This window comes from Oryzias latipes, chromosome 7, assembly GCF_002234675.1.
Source record: "Oryzias latipes chromosome 7, ASM223467v1".
Lineage (NCBI taxonomy): Eukaryota > Metazoa > Chordata > Actinopteri > Beloniformes > Adrianichthyidae > Oryzias > Oryzias latipes.
The window spans coordinates 11895575-11915020 of record NC_019865.2 but is presented as its reverse complement, the minus strand read 5'-3'; the positions used below and the strand labels follow the sequence as shown (position 1 = coordinate 11915020).

Here is a 19446-nt window from a genome sequence, read left to right as displayed (position 1 = left end):
GTCCAAGTACTCAGCAACTATTTGCTGTATTTAGTTAGTTCCATTTGTACAATTTATTCTTGGAATCTCGAAAATTTGTTTCAGCACATAACTGCATAAAAAGGTATCGTGACATTACAGAGTATAGATTGCTGCAATTAAATTGCACATACATGGAGCAGATTTGACTTTAAACCTTTTACATTTGAGAGATTTTTAGAGATCAAAGTAAAAGGACAAACTTTGCTATTTGCTTTTAAAGCCGTAGTGGTGCATGGTAGGTCATTGCTATTACAAAATATCTGTTTGAAATAATCAGTAACAATTCAATCCAATCATCTGCATTCCACGATTTTATTTATTCATTTCATAAATTCTAAACGAAAAATTCACTTAATGCCGATTTTTTAACCTTTTTTACTCTTAGTTAAGTAAACATTTTTGGATGATCTCCAACTTTGCATAACATTTCCCATGCCTGCAAATTTCCTTGTCTTCTATTGTTCCCCCCGCCACTCCCTTTACTTATACTCACCTCCCTCTTCGGTCATGAAGGGCACCGTCTCAGAATAAGGTCCTTCTCCCTTGTTGTTGAAAACAGTGACAGCCAGATCATACTTTGAAAATGGTCTGAGATTACTGATGACCTTCCTCTCTTCATTAGGTTCAGTTTTTTCCACTATAGTGTTCTCACTATCTGTGGATCCATGACCATGATGAAATCTGTAACCCTTCCAGGTCAGGTGTATCTGATACCAAAAAAATACAAAAAGTTTAAAATAGTTTTTTCTTGTTTATCTGAGCACTTTATGCCGTTGCATGAAATGAGCTTGATGTTGACGTACAGGCTTCCTTAAAGAAGTACTAAAATAAAATAGTTAAATAGCTAAAGAGGCTTTTTTAGGCCAAGCTCTGGGCACATAAATATCCATGTTTACACAAAAAAATCCGAAAATCCATTGATGATGTTTTCACCTTGTATCCAAGCAGGTGTCCTCTGACTTTCTCTTTATCAATAGGTGCCCATCTCGCTTCAACTGTAGTGCTGTTTTTCAGATCAATTCCTACAACCAATGGACCCTCAAGTGGAACTGAAAAAAATAGTTTTTATGACAAACATCAAGGTCAAATTTTCTCCACCAAAGTAAAATAAATCAATTGACAAACAGTTACCGTCTTCCCCTGAATACACTATGACAGGGTCTGGCTCAGGTCCATCTCCCTTCTCATTGGCAGCCTGAACTTTGACTTCAAATGCCGCAAAACTGCCGACATCGCCAAAATCAACAAGCGGTACTTTTGTTATGTTTTCGTGCCATATAGGCCCGCTGCCCACTGCTCGCCTCCACATCACCTTATAGTGAAAGTCAGGGCCATTGAATTCATGTTTTTCCATTTCCTGTAATAAGAACAAAGTCAGACCGTCAAACAGAATTTCAGTTTTAGCAACCTATTGAGAGATGCTTTGAATCACAATAGATTACGTACCTTCCAGGCAATGACCAAAGTGTTTGGATGTACAGACTCACTCCTGACATTCTCTGGGTTTTTGTCTGGAGCTGTATAAGGTAAAAAAGACAATGTGCGGTTATTATGGGTTTACTACAAAAGAGTGAACAGGTTCAGGTAAAAAGTAAAAAGAAAAGTCTCAACCTTCAGCACTTGTGTTGTAGATGTCAGATGGTTGGCTTGGGCCGCTATTGCCAACTTCATTGATGGCACTGATCCGGAACTTGTAAGACATGTACGGCCGCAGTGAAAGGACGGCATGGTCCTTGTTGCTTTTGACTTTCTTCAGCTTTTGCCAACCTCTTTCCTTTAAATTTTGATCTTCAAACTCGATCACATAATCTGCAGCAGAAAATTTAACAGCGAGTTAAAAAAAAGTAATTAAAACACACACAAAAAATATTTAAAGACCCACTCTGATGAAAATCATGTTTTTAACATATTCTTGTGGCATTTCTCTGATGAGGGAGTACATTTATAAATAAAACTAATCATAAAACTGCATTTCTCCGTATTTCTTAATTCAAATCTTTCAGGAGCAGACATAAAATGCAGTTAGAAAAAGATTGTAGTTTTGACGTAAAAGCTACAATCAGCACGCCACAAGCTCCCTGCTGCATTCCATCCACTGGCAGACAAATAGATCTTTTTTTTCCTTGTCAGAGCTGCTATCTGGATCAAAACTGCATGGCTGGATAGCTCTGATACCATTTTTGTTGTTCCGGTAATGTTAGGTTGGGGTGTGAGGGGCTATAAGCGGGTGGGATAGCACGTAAACAGAGATCTTTTTGAGGGGAAGAGGGGGTGGGGTTGCTCCATGCCAACGATTCCACCCACAACTCAGAGGTGAATTTCTAATGGACAATCTTTGTAAAGCGACAGATTTTTCTATTTTGGCTAAAAACAGCATAATTATAGTAAAAAGACCACTGAGAATGCTTTGAAAGTAACTCAAAAGATGAGCGGAGTGGGTCTTTCACTAAGGCAAAGACAGAGACACTAAATATTTAGTTCATACAGTAAGGTTGTTTAACTTTTTAAAATCATCAGTTGAGTCTAAAAGCTCATTGTTAAGAGCTCAGAATTTAGTTAAACCTGTCTTGTCGTTTATCATAGTCTTGTTTGTACACTGAAGCAACCAGTTGAGTTGGTTAAATAACTCTTTCTTTGATTTTTGTTTTGTCTCACAGGAATCAGTCACATGTTTTAAACCACAAGACTTATAATCAATAAGACTTATGAGCCAAATTTTCTATGCATTAAGCCTAGATATCTGACATAAAGTTATGATAATCCTCAGCAATTTTAGCTGTTGTAAGTTATACAGTTAATTATATTGGATAGAGAAGTAATCTGTAAAATCAGCTGCACTAACATCTTAAAAGAGACAATAAACCCATTGCAAACCCCATAAATCCAAAAATAATTCTTTTTAAACAACCAAACAGAGCAATATTGTAGAGGATCTGAATGTGTGTGTGTCCCTATACTGAACCTTTCACAGGGCTGTTGTGGTCATCTCCAGGAGTCCATCTGAGTGTGACAACACGACTGTCAGGATCAGCGAGCAGAAGGCGACTGGGAGGGTCGGGGCGATCTTAAATAATACAAAAAATCTGGGTGATTTAAATTATCTGTAAGATTTACTCTTCATTCACTCATCAGTTGATAAACGGTAACTATTTAAAGCCTGCAATCTTACCAATTAAAGTAAGAGTGCCGTCGGCTTTAGCCATGTCCAGGCTAGTGATGACTTCACAGGTGTACACCCCTTCATCATCTGCATTCACATCAGCTATTATGAGGTCTGATTCATCAAATGTGTACCTTGAAAAGAAAAACAGCATTTTTTTCCTATTCCATTTTATTGCTTCTATAACTCACAGTAGTTACTAAGATGCCTTCTTCCTCTTTAAACCATTTTACAAATTTGTCTGAAAAAATAAAAATTACACAAATAAGTTGATCAATAGTAAAAAGAAACAGTTTTGATTATTTGTTTCTGGCTCTGTGCAATAAAAAAAGGCTATGTTTAGCAAACAAAACAATAATGTTTGGCCTCTGCCATTTAGGTTCAGTCTCACTTTTCATCGCTGATGGATTCCTGAAGCTTCTGATTGTCTTTCCTCCACTGAATTTGAGGGTCTCTAAAATGGGGATCGACAAGGGCTTTACATGTGAAGACTGCGCTGGTTCCAGGCTGCGCCTTCAGGTCCTGTGGCATAGACAGGATCACGGTTCTGTCTGGAGGGGAATCAAGGTCACAAGGTAAGACAGCTCCCCCCCTGAAAAAATCAAAAGTTGCTTGTGGGTATGTGTGTCTCACTCACTGAAAACTTCCAGTTCGGCAGTGATTGACAAGTTGCTGTTCTGCACATTGCAGTTATAGAGCCCCTTATCATCGAGGGTGACATTGGCGATCTCAAGAGCCCCACTGGTGAGCAGGTTAACTCTTGGTTCAGCGAGAAGCAAAGACCCCTCTCTTTCCCTGGAAAAAACACGGAGCAAAAAAAAAAAAATTTTAATTATGGATGCCCGCTTCACCAAAAGAGTACATTCACAGCAGCACGTGAAGCCAAAAGCTTTTAATTTGTTAATGTATGGTTACCTATGAAAAAGCATTATCTTTAAACCACATTAGGACAGTTAGCACCACAGAAAGCGACCTGCCTTACCATGTGACTTTAGGTTTAGGAGAACCAAAGGTTTCACACTGCAGTAAAGCCCTCTGACCTTCTATATGTGAATAGATTTCCCCGTCTTTAGTGAGAATTTGAGGGGGCAGATCTGAAAACAAAATAAAAAACATTTACATGTGTAATAAACCCAAAGGTAAATTCAAAGGAGGTTAGTGGCTTTCGGAGAACACTCACTGATGACGTAGACATGCGTGTTGGTGAAGATGGTTCCATGTTTGTTGGAGGCCAGGCACTGGTAGACGGCAGTGTCTTCAAACACCACATGCTCAAGTATAAGTGACCCACTCTCCACCCTGATACGCTTAGAGTTTTCTGTTGAACGTAAACACTGTCAGCGCCTTTTGAGAAGCCCATGAAATGTTTTTTAAATGATTTTCTAACCTGGAAGGCGGGCCCCGTTGACGGTCCAGCGGATGGTAGGAGAGGGGGTGCCGTCTGCCTGGCAATCTAATCTGACAGTCTCACCTGCAGCGTACAGCTGACTAACTGGCTCTTTGATCCAATAAGGAGCAGCTTTAAAGGAAAAAAACATAGCATATAACATTTGCCAAGCATTGAATATCTAAACCACAACTAAATATGAAAGAATGAAAGTAAAAATATGATCAAGATCAAGCTCTATGTTCCATATGTTGCTCATCAACCACAGGATTACAGAAGTCAAAAAATGTACAGAAGTTAACAATGTCACATAGTATATATACTATTTTTTCTTTAGTATAAGCTCAACTTCATGATATGATTCTAAAGTTTTGTCCTTTATGTACTTTATGTTTTTAAAAAAAGTCCCTGATCTGACTGGATGTGCTTGTGACCCTTGTGCTATTCTAGGCACTTTAACGTTGGGAGTGTCATCTAGACCAGTGTTTTTCAACCAGTGTGCCGCGGCACACTAGCGTGGGAGATGGTCAAGTGTGCCGTGGGAAATTGCCCTCATTAACTGATTTAACAACATTTTCCATCTCCAGGATTTCAGTTCTTTGTTCATCCCTACAGGCCCTGATAAAACACTAAGAAATTGGGAATATGAAAGATTGTAAAATACTTTTTTCTTTGTGTTTATTTGATTCTATTAAATACATTTTGATAAGAATGACGGTACCGTGATTTAGCCGCAGCTTCAGCTGTGTTAGGAAAAGTTTCGCCCCTTTAACTGTCTCCACCAATCATTCTTGGGATCTTAATCACATGTCATCAGTCTGACCAATCAGAAGTGGTTAAAGTTTCACTTCCTTGTTCAGAATTCTGCTGAAAAAGTCGTTCAGTTCTAAGAAAAATACCAGCTAAAGCTCGTCTTTAGCGGTGTAGTTTTCCACAGAATCCGATGTCAGACCGTGGAACAAATGAACAAAACAATGAAGCTCAGAGACGCGAGTCTGTCTGCGTTCGGCGGATTAATGAACTACATCTCCCATGATGCACTGGGTCAAAGTGACAGTGTGAGCGTCTGGGCGCACGACTCTCTCCTCTTAACGTCGTGAAACCACAATGACCACAAATCAAACAGTTTTTAAATCCTTTAACTTAACTTTTATTACATCTTAAAAAAAACAGGTGCAGCTTCCAGCTTTTTCTGCCACAATTATCACAAAAATGCATGTGAGATCATGGAGGGACTGTTGATCAATACTACGACGGAGTATTAGGGCCACAAAAAAAAAAAAAATTAGAGCCACCAAAAAAAAAAAAAGTAAAATTACGAGATTTTATCTCGTAAATTTAGGAGATAAAAACTCGTAAATTTACGACTTTTTATGTCATAAATTTACGACTTCAAATCTCATAAATTTACGAGAAAAAAGTCGTAGATTAAGGAAAAAACACCGAAGTTGTCCGTTTATCGGAACCTAGCTTGAAGATGAAGTATGTGGAGCCTTTTGTGAAGCTTCATTTCCGGATTATTATAGGTGTAAAACAAAGAGATTCTGAACCTTTTGGCGACTCAAAATCAGATTATTTTCCGTGTAGCAGTCTTTCCGGGGTTCAGTGTCAGTAAAGCGGAGTTTAATATATAAAATAAGGAGCTCAGAGACACGTTTGGGTGTAGACAATCGCTGCAGCCTTTATTCTCCTTTTCATTCACATATCCTGAAGTTCATTTGTCTCATTACGTCATGAACCTGTCATCCCAACACCAATGCGGAAGTAAACAGTCTTACAAACGCCCCCTCCTGCAGATGAAATGTCCCGTTTCAGCATAAAACAATAAAGAGGAATGAAAATAGTGTTTTATATTGGCTTTGGAACGTTGAAAATGCCAAAAAAAAAAAAAGTGCTTCTCCTTTTGTGTGACGGAAGCGTCACACAAACGTAGAGTCTTGTCTTTGGTGGAGGAAGAAAGGATTCAAGCAAACAGCTGCAGGGACACCGACGACGGCTTCATCGGGCTGCAGAGATCCTGCAAACCAACCATCAATAAATAAAACTTTAATGAATCGTAAATCAAACAAATGACCTTCCAGACATTTGGAACGTTATCAATAAACATTCAGCTCACCTGTTCAACAAAGTTTAGTCGGTCTTCTCTGCGGCTGCACGGCGTTCACCTGCTGCTCTGCATGCTAACTTCCACTGTAATCTCCTAAAATTACGAGTTTTTTTCTCCTAAATTTACGAGTTTTTATCTCCTAAATTTACGAGTTTTTATCTCCTAAATTTACGAGATAAAATCTCGTAATTTTACTTTTTTTTTTTTTTTTGGTGGCTCTAATTTTTTTTTTTTTTTGTGGCCCTAATACTCCGTCGTACAATACAGACCGAGTTTCTCCTTTTTTTTTTTTTTTGAATGCCGCCGGTGTGCCGCGGGATTTTTGTCAAGGTTGAAGTGTGCCGTGGCTTAAAAAGGTTGAAAAACACTGATCTAGACACACTAGACAGTGCTCTGAACCTTTTTTCTTCAGTGATTTGTGATGTTCACTGGTGTCCATGGATTACATGAAATCTTTCCCCCTCTATCTTTTTTTTTATACATCGTATTTATCCCATGAAGGGAAATTCTTTCTCCCCATTTGACCCATCCTCTTGGGGAGCGGTGAGCTGCAGCTGAAGCCACGCTCAGGAGGCGGTAGCGTTGGTGATCTTGCCTAAGGACCCTCACTGGGTGATGTTAATTGCTCGCCATTGATATGGTAATTGCCCCCAGTACCATTGCTCATTCCCCTCCGGTAATCAAACCCTGGTTTCCTGCATGGTAGCTTCCCACCTTACCAATCGAGCTACCCAGCCGCTCAACCGAGCTACCCAGCCACTCATCCGCCTTTGTCATGGGAGGGAGAACACATCAATGTAAGGGTGGGGTCATCTAAGATAGCACAAGGGTTAAGAAAACTCCTCTTGGTTTAGTCAGTACTTTTAACTCTTTAATACTGTATTTTAGTCCAACTCCAATCATCTTTAGATCTATTTTACACATAGTGTTCCTAGAAGTTTTTAATCATGATGATGCCTTAATTTAAGCAAAAATCAAAAGATTGGTGTCATTTTTTATAGTTTCTGCTGAGTTCATTAGAAATGTGTTGTGGGTGGAACTGTTGGGGTGAAGTAAGCTAGCCCCTATTTTCCATCATCCATCTCTTTACACGTTCTCTTGCTAGCTTACAGTCCCTCACAACTCCAATCTAACATTAACGGTGCAACGAATAAAGTGTGCAGTATTGTCGCCAATCAGCCGTACAGTTTGGAACCAGATGCCAGATCAGACGAGGAAAACAAAGACGTACACGGATCTATTTGTCTACAAGTGGATGCATCAGAATGGATGAATCCTGCAGCTACAATCTTTTTTCAACTGCATTTTTTTGTCGGCTTCTGATTCACAACAATCTGAATAAAGAGATATTTAGAAATGCAATTTTAAGTTTAATTAAAATTGCATTATTATGACAAAAAGGCCATAAGTTACACCAAAAGCACAATTTTCATTGGAGTGGGTATTTAAGATTCCCAGGTTATTGCTTTGCTTTCATAAATGCTATAAATGCATTCAAGATCTCAATATTTTTTTTGAGTTGTAGTTCAAATTTACTGTACCACAGCATTCATTGGAACAACCTAAGATTAAGTCAAAAGAGAACACTAAAAAGCAGAGACTGTTGATTCTCTAATTTACTTCCCATGCCGCTGTCTGTGTGTTTTTGTGGCTCTGTGTGTTTGACAGAGAGTAATACACACCTTCCACAGTCAACATGAAAGTGTGTTTGGCTTTCCCCTGGGTGTTGTCAGCTATGCACTGGTACTCTCCCCCGTCACTTTCAGAGACATTAAGGAAGCGTAGGCGGTGGTTAAAAGACTCTTTGACAGTCCGGGATTCCGAAAGCTCGCCGTCTTTCCTCAACCACGTCACTCGAGGGGTTGGACTGAGGACAAAAGTGAAGATGTGCAGGGAGTGAAGAAGAATATGCATAGAGAAGGGCAAATTTGTTGTTTTATGTAACAAACCTGAATTATGTAAAGAATAGATTGTAAATACATTACGTGGGGTTGGAAAGTAACAGAAATGAAAGAAAGATGAGTGGTAGATTTTAAAAGGTAGCCTTTATTCCTTGACTCACAGGCCTTGTGCGATGCACTCCAGATCAAGGGTCTGGCCCCTGAGGGCGAGGTACGTGCTCGAGGATCCAGTCGGAGTCACCATCTGAGGTCTCCGATTGTGCACTATAGAATTAGCTGGACACGGGAAAGACAAAGCAGAACTCATACATATTTATGAGTAATTTTCCAATTGCTGTGCTGCTGATAATGCAACTACTTTAGAAAAACCCTCATTCTCCTACAGGGTGTGGAGCAGACAGGAAGGGGGTTGAATGGGTGGGGGGAGGTTCATCTCTCCCACAAAAAATAAAGACACAGACAGAGGTCTCATGTCAACATGTGCTTGTGTTTCTAACCACTGGTTGGGCCACAGATGGCGGCAGCCCTCTCTCAGCATGAGTCGTATCTCATTAGCCTTGGGCTAAGAGGGTGATGGATCCCACAAAAGCAATGGGACATCCACCAGATACTGCTATTACTGCTTTGGTCAGCACAACACGCTACTGCATGGGGATGAGGTGACTTTGATTTAACTAAGGGGCGTCATAACATGCTTCTCATGCCAATTTAATACAAATCTTAGCATGAAGTGTTTGTAGATAAAAAAACTCTGTGAGGCTGTAGCTGCATCTCAATGGACAGCTAAGATGAATAAAATCTGAACTTTCTGAAATTTTTTAATAATATTTACAAAGATTTTGTGGTTACATCTTCATTTTAGTCTGATCACTGAATTTGATTTCCAAGAACTTTGCTTTAAAGAAAGAAACATTGTTTCTTTTTAGATTGAATTTAAAGTAATTAGATGGAGGAAGAAGATTGTGTACATCATTGGTTATTGCAGTAAAGTAATGCCAAACTGATAAAAGATCATTTTGTTAAACAACAATGTAATTTGGGGCAGCTGTGGTGCAGAGGGAGAGTGGTTGATCTATGATCAGAAGATCACAGTTATGCTTGCTGCCCTGCCTGCCCATGTGTTGAAGTTTCCTTAGGCAAGACACTGAACCCCACTGCTCCTGTGGTTACAGGATGGCGCCAGTGTCCGGCACCACTGTGAATGTGTGTGAAAAGTGGACTGTGACTGTAAAGCACTTTGGGCCTTCTAAGAAGGTAGTAAGTGCTGTATAATTATATGCCATTTATCATATAATTGTCCTATATTTATGCTTTTTTTTCTATTCAATTACTCAATACTACTGTCAGTTTTACGCTTTTAATCTGGGCATTCACTTTTCTTTGATCGACAGAGAGGTTACCAATATTTTTATCCTTGTTTACATTTTAAATGTGCAAAGTTCATTTTAAAACTGACCAAAAGTAAATATAAAAAAATAATTTTCAGCTCTGTAACTGATTCTATCTCAATTAAATGTTCCTTGAACAAACACTGAAGAGTCTGAGGATTCATGATGCCACTCATTTGTTTAGCATATTCAAGGATGAAAACACTCCAGGAACTTTTTAGGCATTGTCTTCTTCACACATAGTTTGTAAAATAAACTGTAGCCCCAAACCTGCTGAACTCTTGGCTTCATAACTTCTTTGTGTAAATCTTTCAAACAATGTTTAAAACATTTCCCACCATCAACACTTTAGTCTTGGTTATATTGATCTTTAACAGAACTTACAGGGTTTGACCTCAAGGGTAAAGGGGTCTTTTGTCAGAATCGTGCGCGTTTCCATGTACTGGAGGTTGCAAATGTAGTCATCCCTGGAGTCGGTGGTCTTCAGATTAGCAAAGTATAGGTTGCCGTCCTTTCCCACCATCACACGATCACTTAGCTCAATGTGACGTAATTCTAAAGAAAATACATTAAAGAATAAAATAAATAATTGCAATTGGATAAAACAGTGGGATGAAAAAGTAATGAAAAAAATCCAACTGCTAACAGAAAGGCTAAAAGAGCAATGTTCTTGTCTACATATGGTATTTAAAAACAGATACAAGTATGTATACTCCAAATCCTACATAGCAGACATTAATGGAAACGTTTTACAAATATAAATTTGACTCCCCTATTTTCCTGTGAAAGTATCAAACAAAAAAAAAAGTTTATGAGATCTGAGGATCAGTTTCAGTAAGGAGACAGAAAGTATCTCATGGAAATAGGACTGGAAAGATGATCCACTCACTCCAGTCCATCCAGTGGATGACGGGCACCATGGAGCTCTTTGGAGGATTACACTTTAGCGTCATATTGGATCCCTCAGTGGCCCTAAAAATGGAATCTTTTTCTTTCTGCAGAGAAGGTAGACCTAAAAGGAGGTGAACAAAGAAACAAGAGCACAACAGGTAAAAACACAGAAAGATCTTTATGGCAAAATATTTTAAACAAACAGAGCAGAGGATGAGAAGTTTGTTAGAAAGTTTTCCACAGGAGTAACTTTAACAAAGATGTCCAGTTTCTGTTTCTTTTATGTTTTTGCTGTGATGTGTGACTCATGTGTAAATGCCCTCTCTTTCTCCTCCCCACTGAACCATTGTTAATAACCCCACAGGAGCTGTTGAAGAGTGCTTCACATGACATCAACTCAAGAGTGTTTCTGGGGAAACTGTTGTCAGGGAAACAGTGAAGGAAGGAGGTTGCCCAGGAGAGAGCCAGCCACACAGGTGCATGGATATTCATAGGTGCTCTTTACTTTTCCCCAGGGTTTGCACACCAGTTTATAGATCTGCTGCTTCATATTAATATGTAAAAATGAGGTCTAAGCTTCAGGGAAAAGGTTTATTCCCCCACCAGACTGATTTCTACAAACAAGAAAACAGCACCATGCAGCTTTTTTTTTAAATAACTTTAAAAATATACAACAGAAACCTGCAGTCTTGACCACAAAAATATTCACAGTGACTTACAAATATGATTTAATCTACATGTTTCATATGTGCTCAAACATGTGTTTGTCATGTTGTCTTAAAAAAAAGGAACTTAATTTTTCTCATAATAAATTCTCCTCAGGCTTTACCATCAATGCTGAGTGTGGCCTCTTTTGACATGGCTGTCCCCAGGTTGTTGGTTGCGTAGCAGACATATTTGCCTTGGTAGCTCTTCAGGTTGACCATGTTGCTACCATTGGATGCTTTGAATTCAAATGAGCCCGGGTGCTCTGAAACTTTCAGGTGCGGTTCACTGCGTGGGTCGAATTTGTGTCCGTCCTTTGTCCATGTGAAACTTCAACAAAGAAAAGAAAGGTCAGTATCATTGGCATTGCTGGCGGCTCCTTTGGGAATTAAAGTCACACAGTCCTGTCAATGTCCCTCACAGAAGTGCTTAATTAATGCAAGATTTTCCTGAATTTAAAGCCCCTAAAGAATGAATGAAGAAGTCACACATGGTGAACCAGCCACATTCCGGGTCCTTTGGAGTGTAATTGGGATGTTCATTCTTTCATTCACAATTAAAGTAATTTTTTATGTCAGAGCAGACAGACACTTTGAGGAAGATTTCCTCCAGGATTTAATCACATTTCTATCATCCTGAGGTTAGATCTGAGACTAAAGAGAATATACTTTCATGTTATACTAATTCAAAAAGGAGGATGACTCTCAGTTGTTCCAAAAAAGCACAGATAAGCTACATGCAGATTACCATGTGGGCACTCACCTGGGTTGAGGGTTTCCAGAGGCTTCGCAGCTCATGATGAACTCCTCTACACCAACAACTATGATGGTCTTTGGAGGATTAATGATCACAGGAGAACTATTGACTGAAAAGAACCAAAATCCCAATTAATACACCGTCATCACCCTCCAACCGCAAGCATTTTTTTAAAAAATGTCTGGTTTTAATAGCCATAAAAAAAAACTTCAAAGGTGCATATAAATCAAACAACAATGATGATTTGCACAGCCACTTTTTCCGGCAAATGGCACAGAAAAACAAACCAGCTGCTCATAAGTATTTTTAGTCAATATCATTTAAAAGACTCCCCAGGAGAAGAGATTACAGGGCAAGAAGAGGAGAAAAAGCAAGAGAGCAGGGAGAGAAAATAGGTTGGGATGAGTGGAAATTAATACAGTGTAATGTGTCACACTGTGGTCCCAGTGAGACCAAAACTCAGAAAAATGGAGGGAAGAATCTAAAGGGAAATTATGGCAAACACAAAGAATATGATGTTAGGACCACCTAAATTAATATTTTTGCCATTTATGTCCATGAAATATATAACAACTGCTATGACAAAAAAATAAAAACTTCTTAACTTATAATGAAATATGCTAAACATGCATATTTAAAAATGCTATTCTTATACATAAAAATATTGCCTGTAGTGTAGCAGTTTTCTTCTCATAACTATTTTCAATCAACCTGAAAAAAATAAAATAAAATAAAAATAGTAAAACTGTAAAGCCTTCTTGTTGAAGTAGGGATACAGCTAATGTTAGGTATGATTTTTAACTGGGCAGAGAGAAAAGTAGGACAACTGGAGGTCTACAGTGTGTGACAAAAAGGTGCTTAAGCCAGAGAGCTCTTGAGTGCACTTGGGGGAAGGATGAAAGTGCAGAGAGACAATGTGCAAAACAAAGAAGAAGAGAGCTGCAGGAGACAGAGATGGAGAAAAAAAAAAACAAGATGCGAGCTGGAGGAGATGTTGAAAGGAGGGAAGAGAGGGAAAAGAAAGAGAGTGGTGAAATTTAATGAAAGAATTCCCAATGATTGAGGAAATAAGCTTCTCTTCTCAGCTGATCAAATTGAAGTTTAGGCTTTAGGGGCCGCTCCATTATTGGCAAAGGAGAAGGAGGAGGAGAGGAAATGGTGCTTAGTGCTTTAACTCCTCTTTATTTCTTCATGTCTTTGATCTGACAGCCTTGCTGCATCCTTACAGACAGCTTTCTCTCCTCCTTGCTTTAAGAGAGCTATAACCTGGAGTATGGAGTCAGTAAAACACACTCCTGCAAAGATGAGCGGACATCTTTGCATCCCATGCATTCATAAAAAAGCACATTAGGATAAAACCCCAAATGCAAACTAATGCAAGATTCATGTGAGTGTTGAATCAGGAGTGTTTCAGTTGCATGATGGGGCATAATGTCTACAGGAAAATGGTTGTGTTTACAATGAGAACCAACATCAGATGCATTACCATGGCAAACACATCAATAAAGCTGAAAGCACTTACTATCACTTATGTGGTCTGTTAATCCATCGATTTGGCCGGAGCAGTAGCAGTAAAGGAAAACATTTCAGTTTATTTAGACAAATAGATATCAAGAAGGACACAAAAACAGGCGGACATTTAAAAGACAGAGCACATACAGCAAATTAATGGAATTTAAAATGTTTTCTAACTATGCATTGACTCATCCTCTTTATTGATCCTGATCACTGTCTCAGTAGGTCTAATCAACATGTCAGAGAGTCCCTAATTGAATGCAGGGAACATTTGACCCTTTCCATCTTTGCCCTGCTTCTTTTTCCTTCTCATCATCCTTCTCCCTTCAGACATGATGGCCTTCTCACCTCTGTGTGACCCTGATCTTGTAGATGAAAAGGATTGCTGCTTTTCATGAATTATCATAAAATGTCTGGGTTTAGGGGCCTTCATTAAGGCATATGGGAAAGAATTATAGGTTAAAGCACATTGTTTTTAGGTGTAACGCATGAACAACAACAGTAGCTCTTTCCCTCCACTGGAGCTTTGTGGGCGACTGCAGAGAGAGATGAAGATCAATTTCCCTGCAGGGCAGCAAGCTCAGCTTTATTTTTAATGCCAAGATATTGCACTGAAGAGATGGGACAGGGACTTAGGGGCAGAGAAAAGATTCACCATATTTTCACTGCTTTACTACCTTGTTTTTTGTTTTTTAAATATCTCCTCTAACAGATTGTGGTTTTCACCAAGAATTCAGATCAATAGAGAGACTAATCAATTTCTTGTGAGAGAACAATTTACAAAGTAATTAGACACACCACAAGACAAAGTGGGCGCCATCTAATGAAACCCCTGACAGTAGGATTTCCAGTTAAATATTCTCTATCCCTGAACATTGAGATTATTATGGGAGAAACGCATGTGGGTTCAGCCCATTTACCCTAATCATTCACGATTAAAGATCAATATCAGAGTGCTCTGATGAATTCACAGAGTAAATTACACAACACTTGGATCTTTGAACATTGAGCTTATGTTGGGAAATGTAATTTGAATCAGTACTCACAGTTGGAGGGTATTTGTATGACTGCTTGGTTATGTTGGGCACCAAAGCAAAGGAAGGTGAGGAAAGCAAGAGGGAGGTGGGAGGAGCGCTGCCCCCTACTGCAGACCTGCTGTTGCTGCATGCGAGCCATTGCTCACTGTCCCATCAAAGCCCCACCTGCTCACAGAAAATGCACACAGAGGCAGTTCCAAACGCACACACAGTCTGCGCACACACATAAACTCCAACCAAGCACGTGTCTTCTTGTGTGCCTGATTCTAAAGACGGTGGCTTTGTTTCATATGCTCTTGGTCCGTCTTGATCCCTGTCCCTTCTCCTTTGTAATCAGGTCCACGCCCTGCTGCACGTCTCCTGTCTAAAAGATAAAAAAAAAGAGATGGTGGTGGGAGGGGAACAAAGAAGGAGGGGGCAGAGACGCCATGTGTCAGAATGGTGGAAGATGTGCTGTGCACCATGTGGTCAAACCAGCAGACTGACCTTCTTTTACACACTATTTAAGAACGAACAATAAAGAAAGTCTTTACAAACGAAAGCCCAATAGAAAACCTGTCGTGCATGAACCCAGACAAACAAAACAACCACTCTTTGGTTTTACTGACATGATCAATGGCCCATATGGAAAGGCCAGTCGGCAGTCCAGATGGACAGAATACCATAACAAGAAGGGAGCAATGCATCCCAGAAGGGGCAAAACCAGCCAAACCCAGACTGGTGAAAATGTCACATATGATAATACAATAATAGTATAAAGACAATCTAACAATTGGCTGTTATTTAGACTGCAGGGCTACATTTTCTGTGCTCTTAGCATGCTTGGATGACATCACAGTGATAAAGACACGATAAAGATGCTATAACTCATGGTGAGTGAGGCAAACCACCCCTCCCAGGAGTCTATCCATTCTCCATCTGCACCATTGGAGAGGGTCTCCTCCGCAACAAGCAGCCTATCCTCCCCCGCGGCACCACGTGGCGCAGCCCGCTGACTGTTTACACTACTCAATATCACACACAAAGAGCTGTTACGGCACACAGTGATTAAGATGTACATGGGAGACAAAGGAAAATCACATCGACAGAGGAAACAGGAGAGGCTGGCAGCTGGGCTGGCCAGCTGAAAGAGTTTTGGTCCAATCCGTCGCCGTAGCTGGCAGTGAAATAACAGAGCGATGAGTGACCTTGACTTGACAGGGTGACAGAAGAGAGAAAGATGGTGATGAAACCTGGAGGGTGGGAAGAACATGGAGTGCAGCCATGAAGGTATTTTTATGAATTTAGTGGCTGGCAAAATGATTTGTCATCATTTGATTTTATAAATTACTCAGTGGTAAAAGCAGTGGTTAAAAAAAAGGACAGGAACGTGAATAGCAACGTCTGACGAGCCACTTTACATGAGATTAAAGACCAAGTAAGAGCTGAATTCTTAACAAGACTGTTTAAACCAACAGTTGTAGGATTAAATGAGCCAGTAAGCCATTGTAATAGCTCACTTGCCCTTTTAGAAGATGGGAAAAGACTTCAGAAGAGATAAACAGTTATAAGAGGGATTGAATTGGGGCAGAGAGGAAGATAAAAGACTGGGAAGGAGGGATAGAGACATATCAAGGTAGAGAAAAAGAACCATAGGAGGAGGGATTACACAAAGGGAATACTGGGATGCTAATCCTCTCCACCTACTTGGGTATACATCCACAAAAACACACATGCAAAATATTTTATTCCTTGAGCATCATTCACCTCCTCTTTTTCTTTCAGAGTATCTCCATCAGGTTAAGACTTCTTTAGTTGAGATCTTAGGAGACAAGAAGCTCACTAATCTTAAACAGGCCCACCTGATAGTTCTTATAGAAAAATAAAATCAGTGTAGTTAACTAGGTTATTAGCTCTGGTGTTTGTTTTAAGTAAAAGTGGAAGTTTCCAAGAACCACTAATTCACACTGATGCTGCGGGATCCCTCAGTGAAACTAAGTAATACTCTGATTAAGGATGAACAGCAGTGTGATTTATCATTTTGTGTGCCAAAATTGACCCAACAACGGTCCAGTAAACCCGCAATAAGAAATGACACACGAAGAAGACTGTAGAGTTTAGTTAGACAGCCAGGAGGGCTAAAGTGACCAATGTTCAGTTTAGAGGTGTTTTAATGCAAGATTTCTCCTACTACTAGTAAAAGTACTTAAACAAAACTACCAGTCATAATTAACTTTGAATGAATGTCAATGTACTGTTGGAGCAATGGAGAGAAAAAAAGTAAAAAAATTCTAACCACTCAAAAGTCTGCAACCCGGCACATCATAGCTGATATCAACTAAAATAAACTGTTCAATACAAAATACTGCTCCCTACTAATTTGTTTAAATTAGAAAAAAAACATTTTTTTCAAAATAAAAGCTCTCTAGGCAAAACTTAGGTTAAGTTAGTGGAAAAAAACACTGCACATGTCCTAAACAGACATTTCAGTGTGGTGAAAATTTCACATAGATAGCTTGATTAATCAAAAGATTAAATCAAAAATGGTTGAAACAACATTACAGTATTCATAACAGAGCTTAATTTTAGCCCATATTTGAGTTCTTCATTTCCGTCTTTCTTTTTTGTTTTTTGTTGTTTAGTTTTCTGTAGTTCTCTATAAGTTAATTGTTGCTCAGAGACAGTAGTCTAGTTACAACAATGAACAACTCTTGGTTTAAGGTGTGTTATTCATGTTAAATTTTAAAATTTTCCATTGTTTGCTACAAATCAAACAACGGACACTGCCTTCAGTTTTCTTTACCTTGAGTTGACAGTTCTTAGTTCTGATTTTTCAATGTTAAGACACTCTGTTCCAAATTCTCCTCTAAATCTGTTTCACTAATTATTTACACATTTGTTTATGAACCCACTCAGGGCACCTTCCCTCTCAGTGTTTAAAACACAAAGTCCATCTGGTGACATGATGGTCAATAAAGGGGCTTGAAGCTAGGAGTATCCCACCAGTGAACGTGGTGAAGCTGTGATTAGCCACTCTGTGAGACTGACACACACCTTTAAGTGGACTGACACGGTGACAGGAGATCATGCAGATAAAAGCGGCCTGTTTTAAAAGCCTCCAGACAGGAGGCGAGGCTGGCCTCAGTGTACTTTAGCGATGCTAAGAAGCAGCACTAAAGAGAAGCACAGTTATTGTTCAGAAGGGGAGAAATACAAGGTCTTTGAAATTAAGAAGGAACTCAAAGGATACAGAGTGTTGTAAAGCAATCCCAGCCACAGAGAAACCCACACGGTCACATTTTCCAAGCTGTGTGCACGGCATGCAGCCAAGGATTCGCTCCATTATCACAGGGGTGAGCGACTGACACGCAAGCAGATGCCCGATTCCACCTTTTCTGGGTCACTGCTGCACAGCTGCCAGTGATCCAATCACAGCCGTTACCTGCTTCATTGGACAGGGTCAAAGGTTACATGTGTGGTGCCTGCTAACAGCAAAGCCGAGGTGACCCAACGGTGAGTCTTGGTGCTTTTAAAAGCTGTCATCACTGATGTCAAACAGAAGTCTTCAGCCACAGACAGACTGAGTGAAGAGGGCGTGGATGCTTGTCTGAATGCAGGAAATTAGTCTGCCAAGACGTTTCAAAGAAGCCATGTTGTCCGCTTTGCTAACATGTCAATTATTCATGAATTCCTAATTTGAGTGTTTTTTTATGTTCAGGCCTTTAGGTAGACAATCACACCCTTTCTTTTCTCTGTAAAATACTTCAAAGCTTAATAGGCTTCCTGGTCGGTGTAGAAGGTGGAACAAAAACCGCATAATTAGACCTGAAGTTTTAAATCAAACTAAAAGATTTACATGAGGTCTTACCTCCATTTGACTAGCCTCACACACAGTAATGGCATGATGTCACACATACATCTCTGCCAGTCATCAGGCTTGTGTATGCGGCTTCAAACGTCTGCAGATCTCGTGTCCTGTCATGCCTTGCTTTTAAATATGAACCACCCCGAGCTGTGATGATGTGTAGGAGGAGAGGATGCAGGACAGGAGGCAGAGGGGGAGAAAAACAAATGAAACCCCACTTCCCCCAGGGTCCGTCTGTCTGAAGAGGCGTTAAGAGATAGATGGAGCGAAATTGAAAGTAGTGATTTAGCTAAAATCAAAGGTAGTTGGCACTAAAAATAAGAAGGACTTTCTGGGTCAGGGTCACACAAGAAGAGATCAATAAAAAGTAAAAAAAATTGATGGTGTGTGAAAAATAAGGTGATCCTGGTGGGGGGTAAATGATCGAGCTGCATACACAGTGAATTATTCATAAAAATCCCCCTTCTTGTCAGTACTATTTGCCCTAAATTCACCTAAATTCATTATTCATTTGCTCCAAGCCCCATTCATTTATGGACCAGAGTGACACTGACCATCCATACCTGCTGTGCTCAGCATGGCTGTTTGATTCTTTCATATTCACTTCAGTTGTCCTCTCTCCACCACTGTCATACTTAATGTATGAGCCTGTTGCAGTGAGACAAGTCTCCTGCCCAGGACAAAAATCAAATCTGCTCTTCTCTTAACACAGTCATTTGTCAGATATTATTGGT

The 19446-nt window shown here is 39.7% G+C and overlaps 1 protein-coding gene across 1 annotated transcript in view; it reads right to left on the bottom strand.

Annotated features, from left to right (window-relative positions):
• The window catches only part of l1cam (L1 cell adhesion molecule), a 48585-nt gene that overhangs the window by 5549 nt on the left and 23590 nt on the right, over positions 1 to 19446 (bottom strand). Inside the window, exons 2-21 of the mRNA XM_011477073.3 lie at positions 14878 to 15232; positions 13839 to 13853; positions 12323 to 12425; positions 11685 to 11890; positions 10854 to 10976; positions 10349 to 10519; positions 8738 to 8852; positions 8358 to 8542; positions 4569 to 4700; positions 4362 to 4499; positions 4164 to 4275; positions 3819 to 3976; positions 3573 to 3732; positions 3191 to 3315; positions 2984 to 3085; positions 1633 to 1830; positions 1468 to 1538; positions 1153 to 1378; positions 955 to 1070; positions 515 to 728 (exon numbers count right to left, since the gene is read on the bottom strand). Of these exons, the coding sequence (XP_011475375.1) occupies positions 515 to 728; positions 955 to 1070; positions 1153 to 1378; positions 1468 to 1538; positions 1633 to 1830; positions 2984 to 3085; positions 3191 to 3315; positions 3573 to 3732; positions 3819 to 3976; positions 4164 to 4275; positions 4362 to 4499; positions 4569 to 4700; positions 8358 to 8542; positions 8738 to 8852; positions 10349 to 10519; positions 10854 to 10976; positions 11685 to 11890; positions 12323 to 12425; positions 13839 to 13853; positions 14878 to 15007 (2800 nt within the window). The 5' untranslated portion in view covers positions 15008 to 15232. The remainder of the gene's footprint in view (positions 1 to 514; positions 729 to 954; positions 1071 to 1152; positions 1379 to 1467; positions 1539 to 1632; positions 1831 to 2983; positions 3086 to 3190; positions 3316 to 3572; positions 3733 to 3818; positions 3977 to 4163; positions 4276 to 4361; positions 4500 to 4568; positions 4701 to 8357; positions 8543 to 8737; positions 8853 to 10348; positions 10520 to 10853; positions 10977 to 11684; positions 11891 to 12322; positions 12426 to 13838; positions 13854 to 14877; positions 15233 to 19446) is intronic.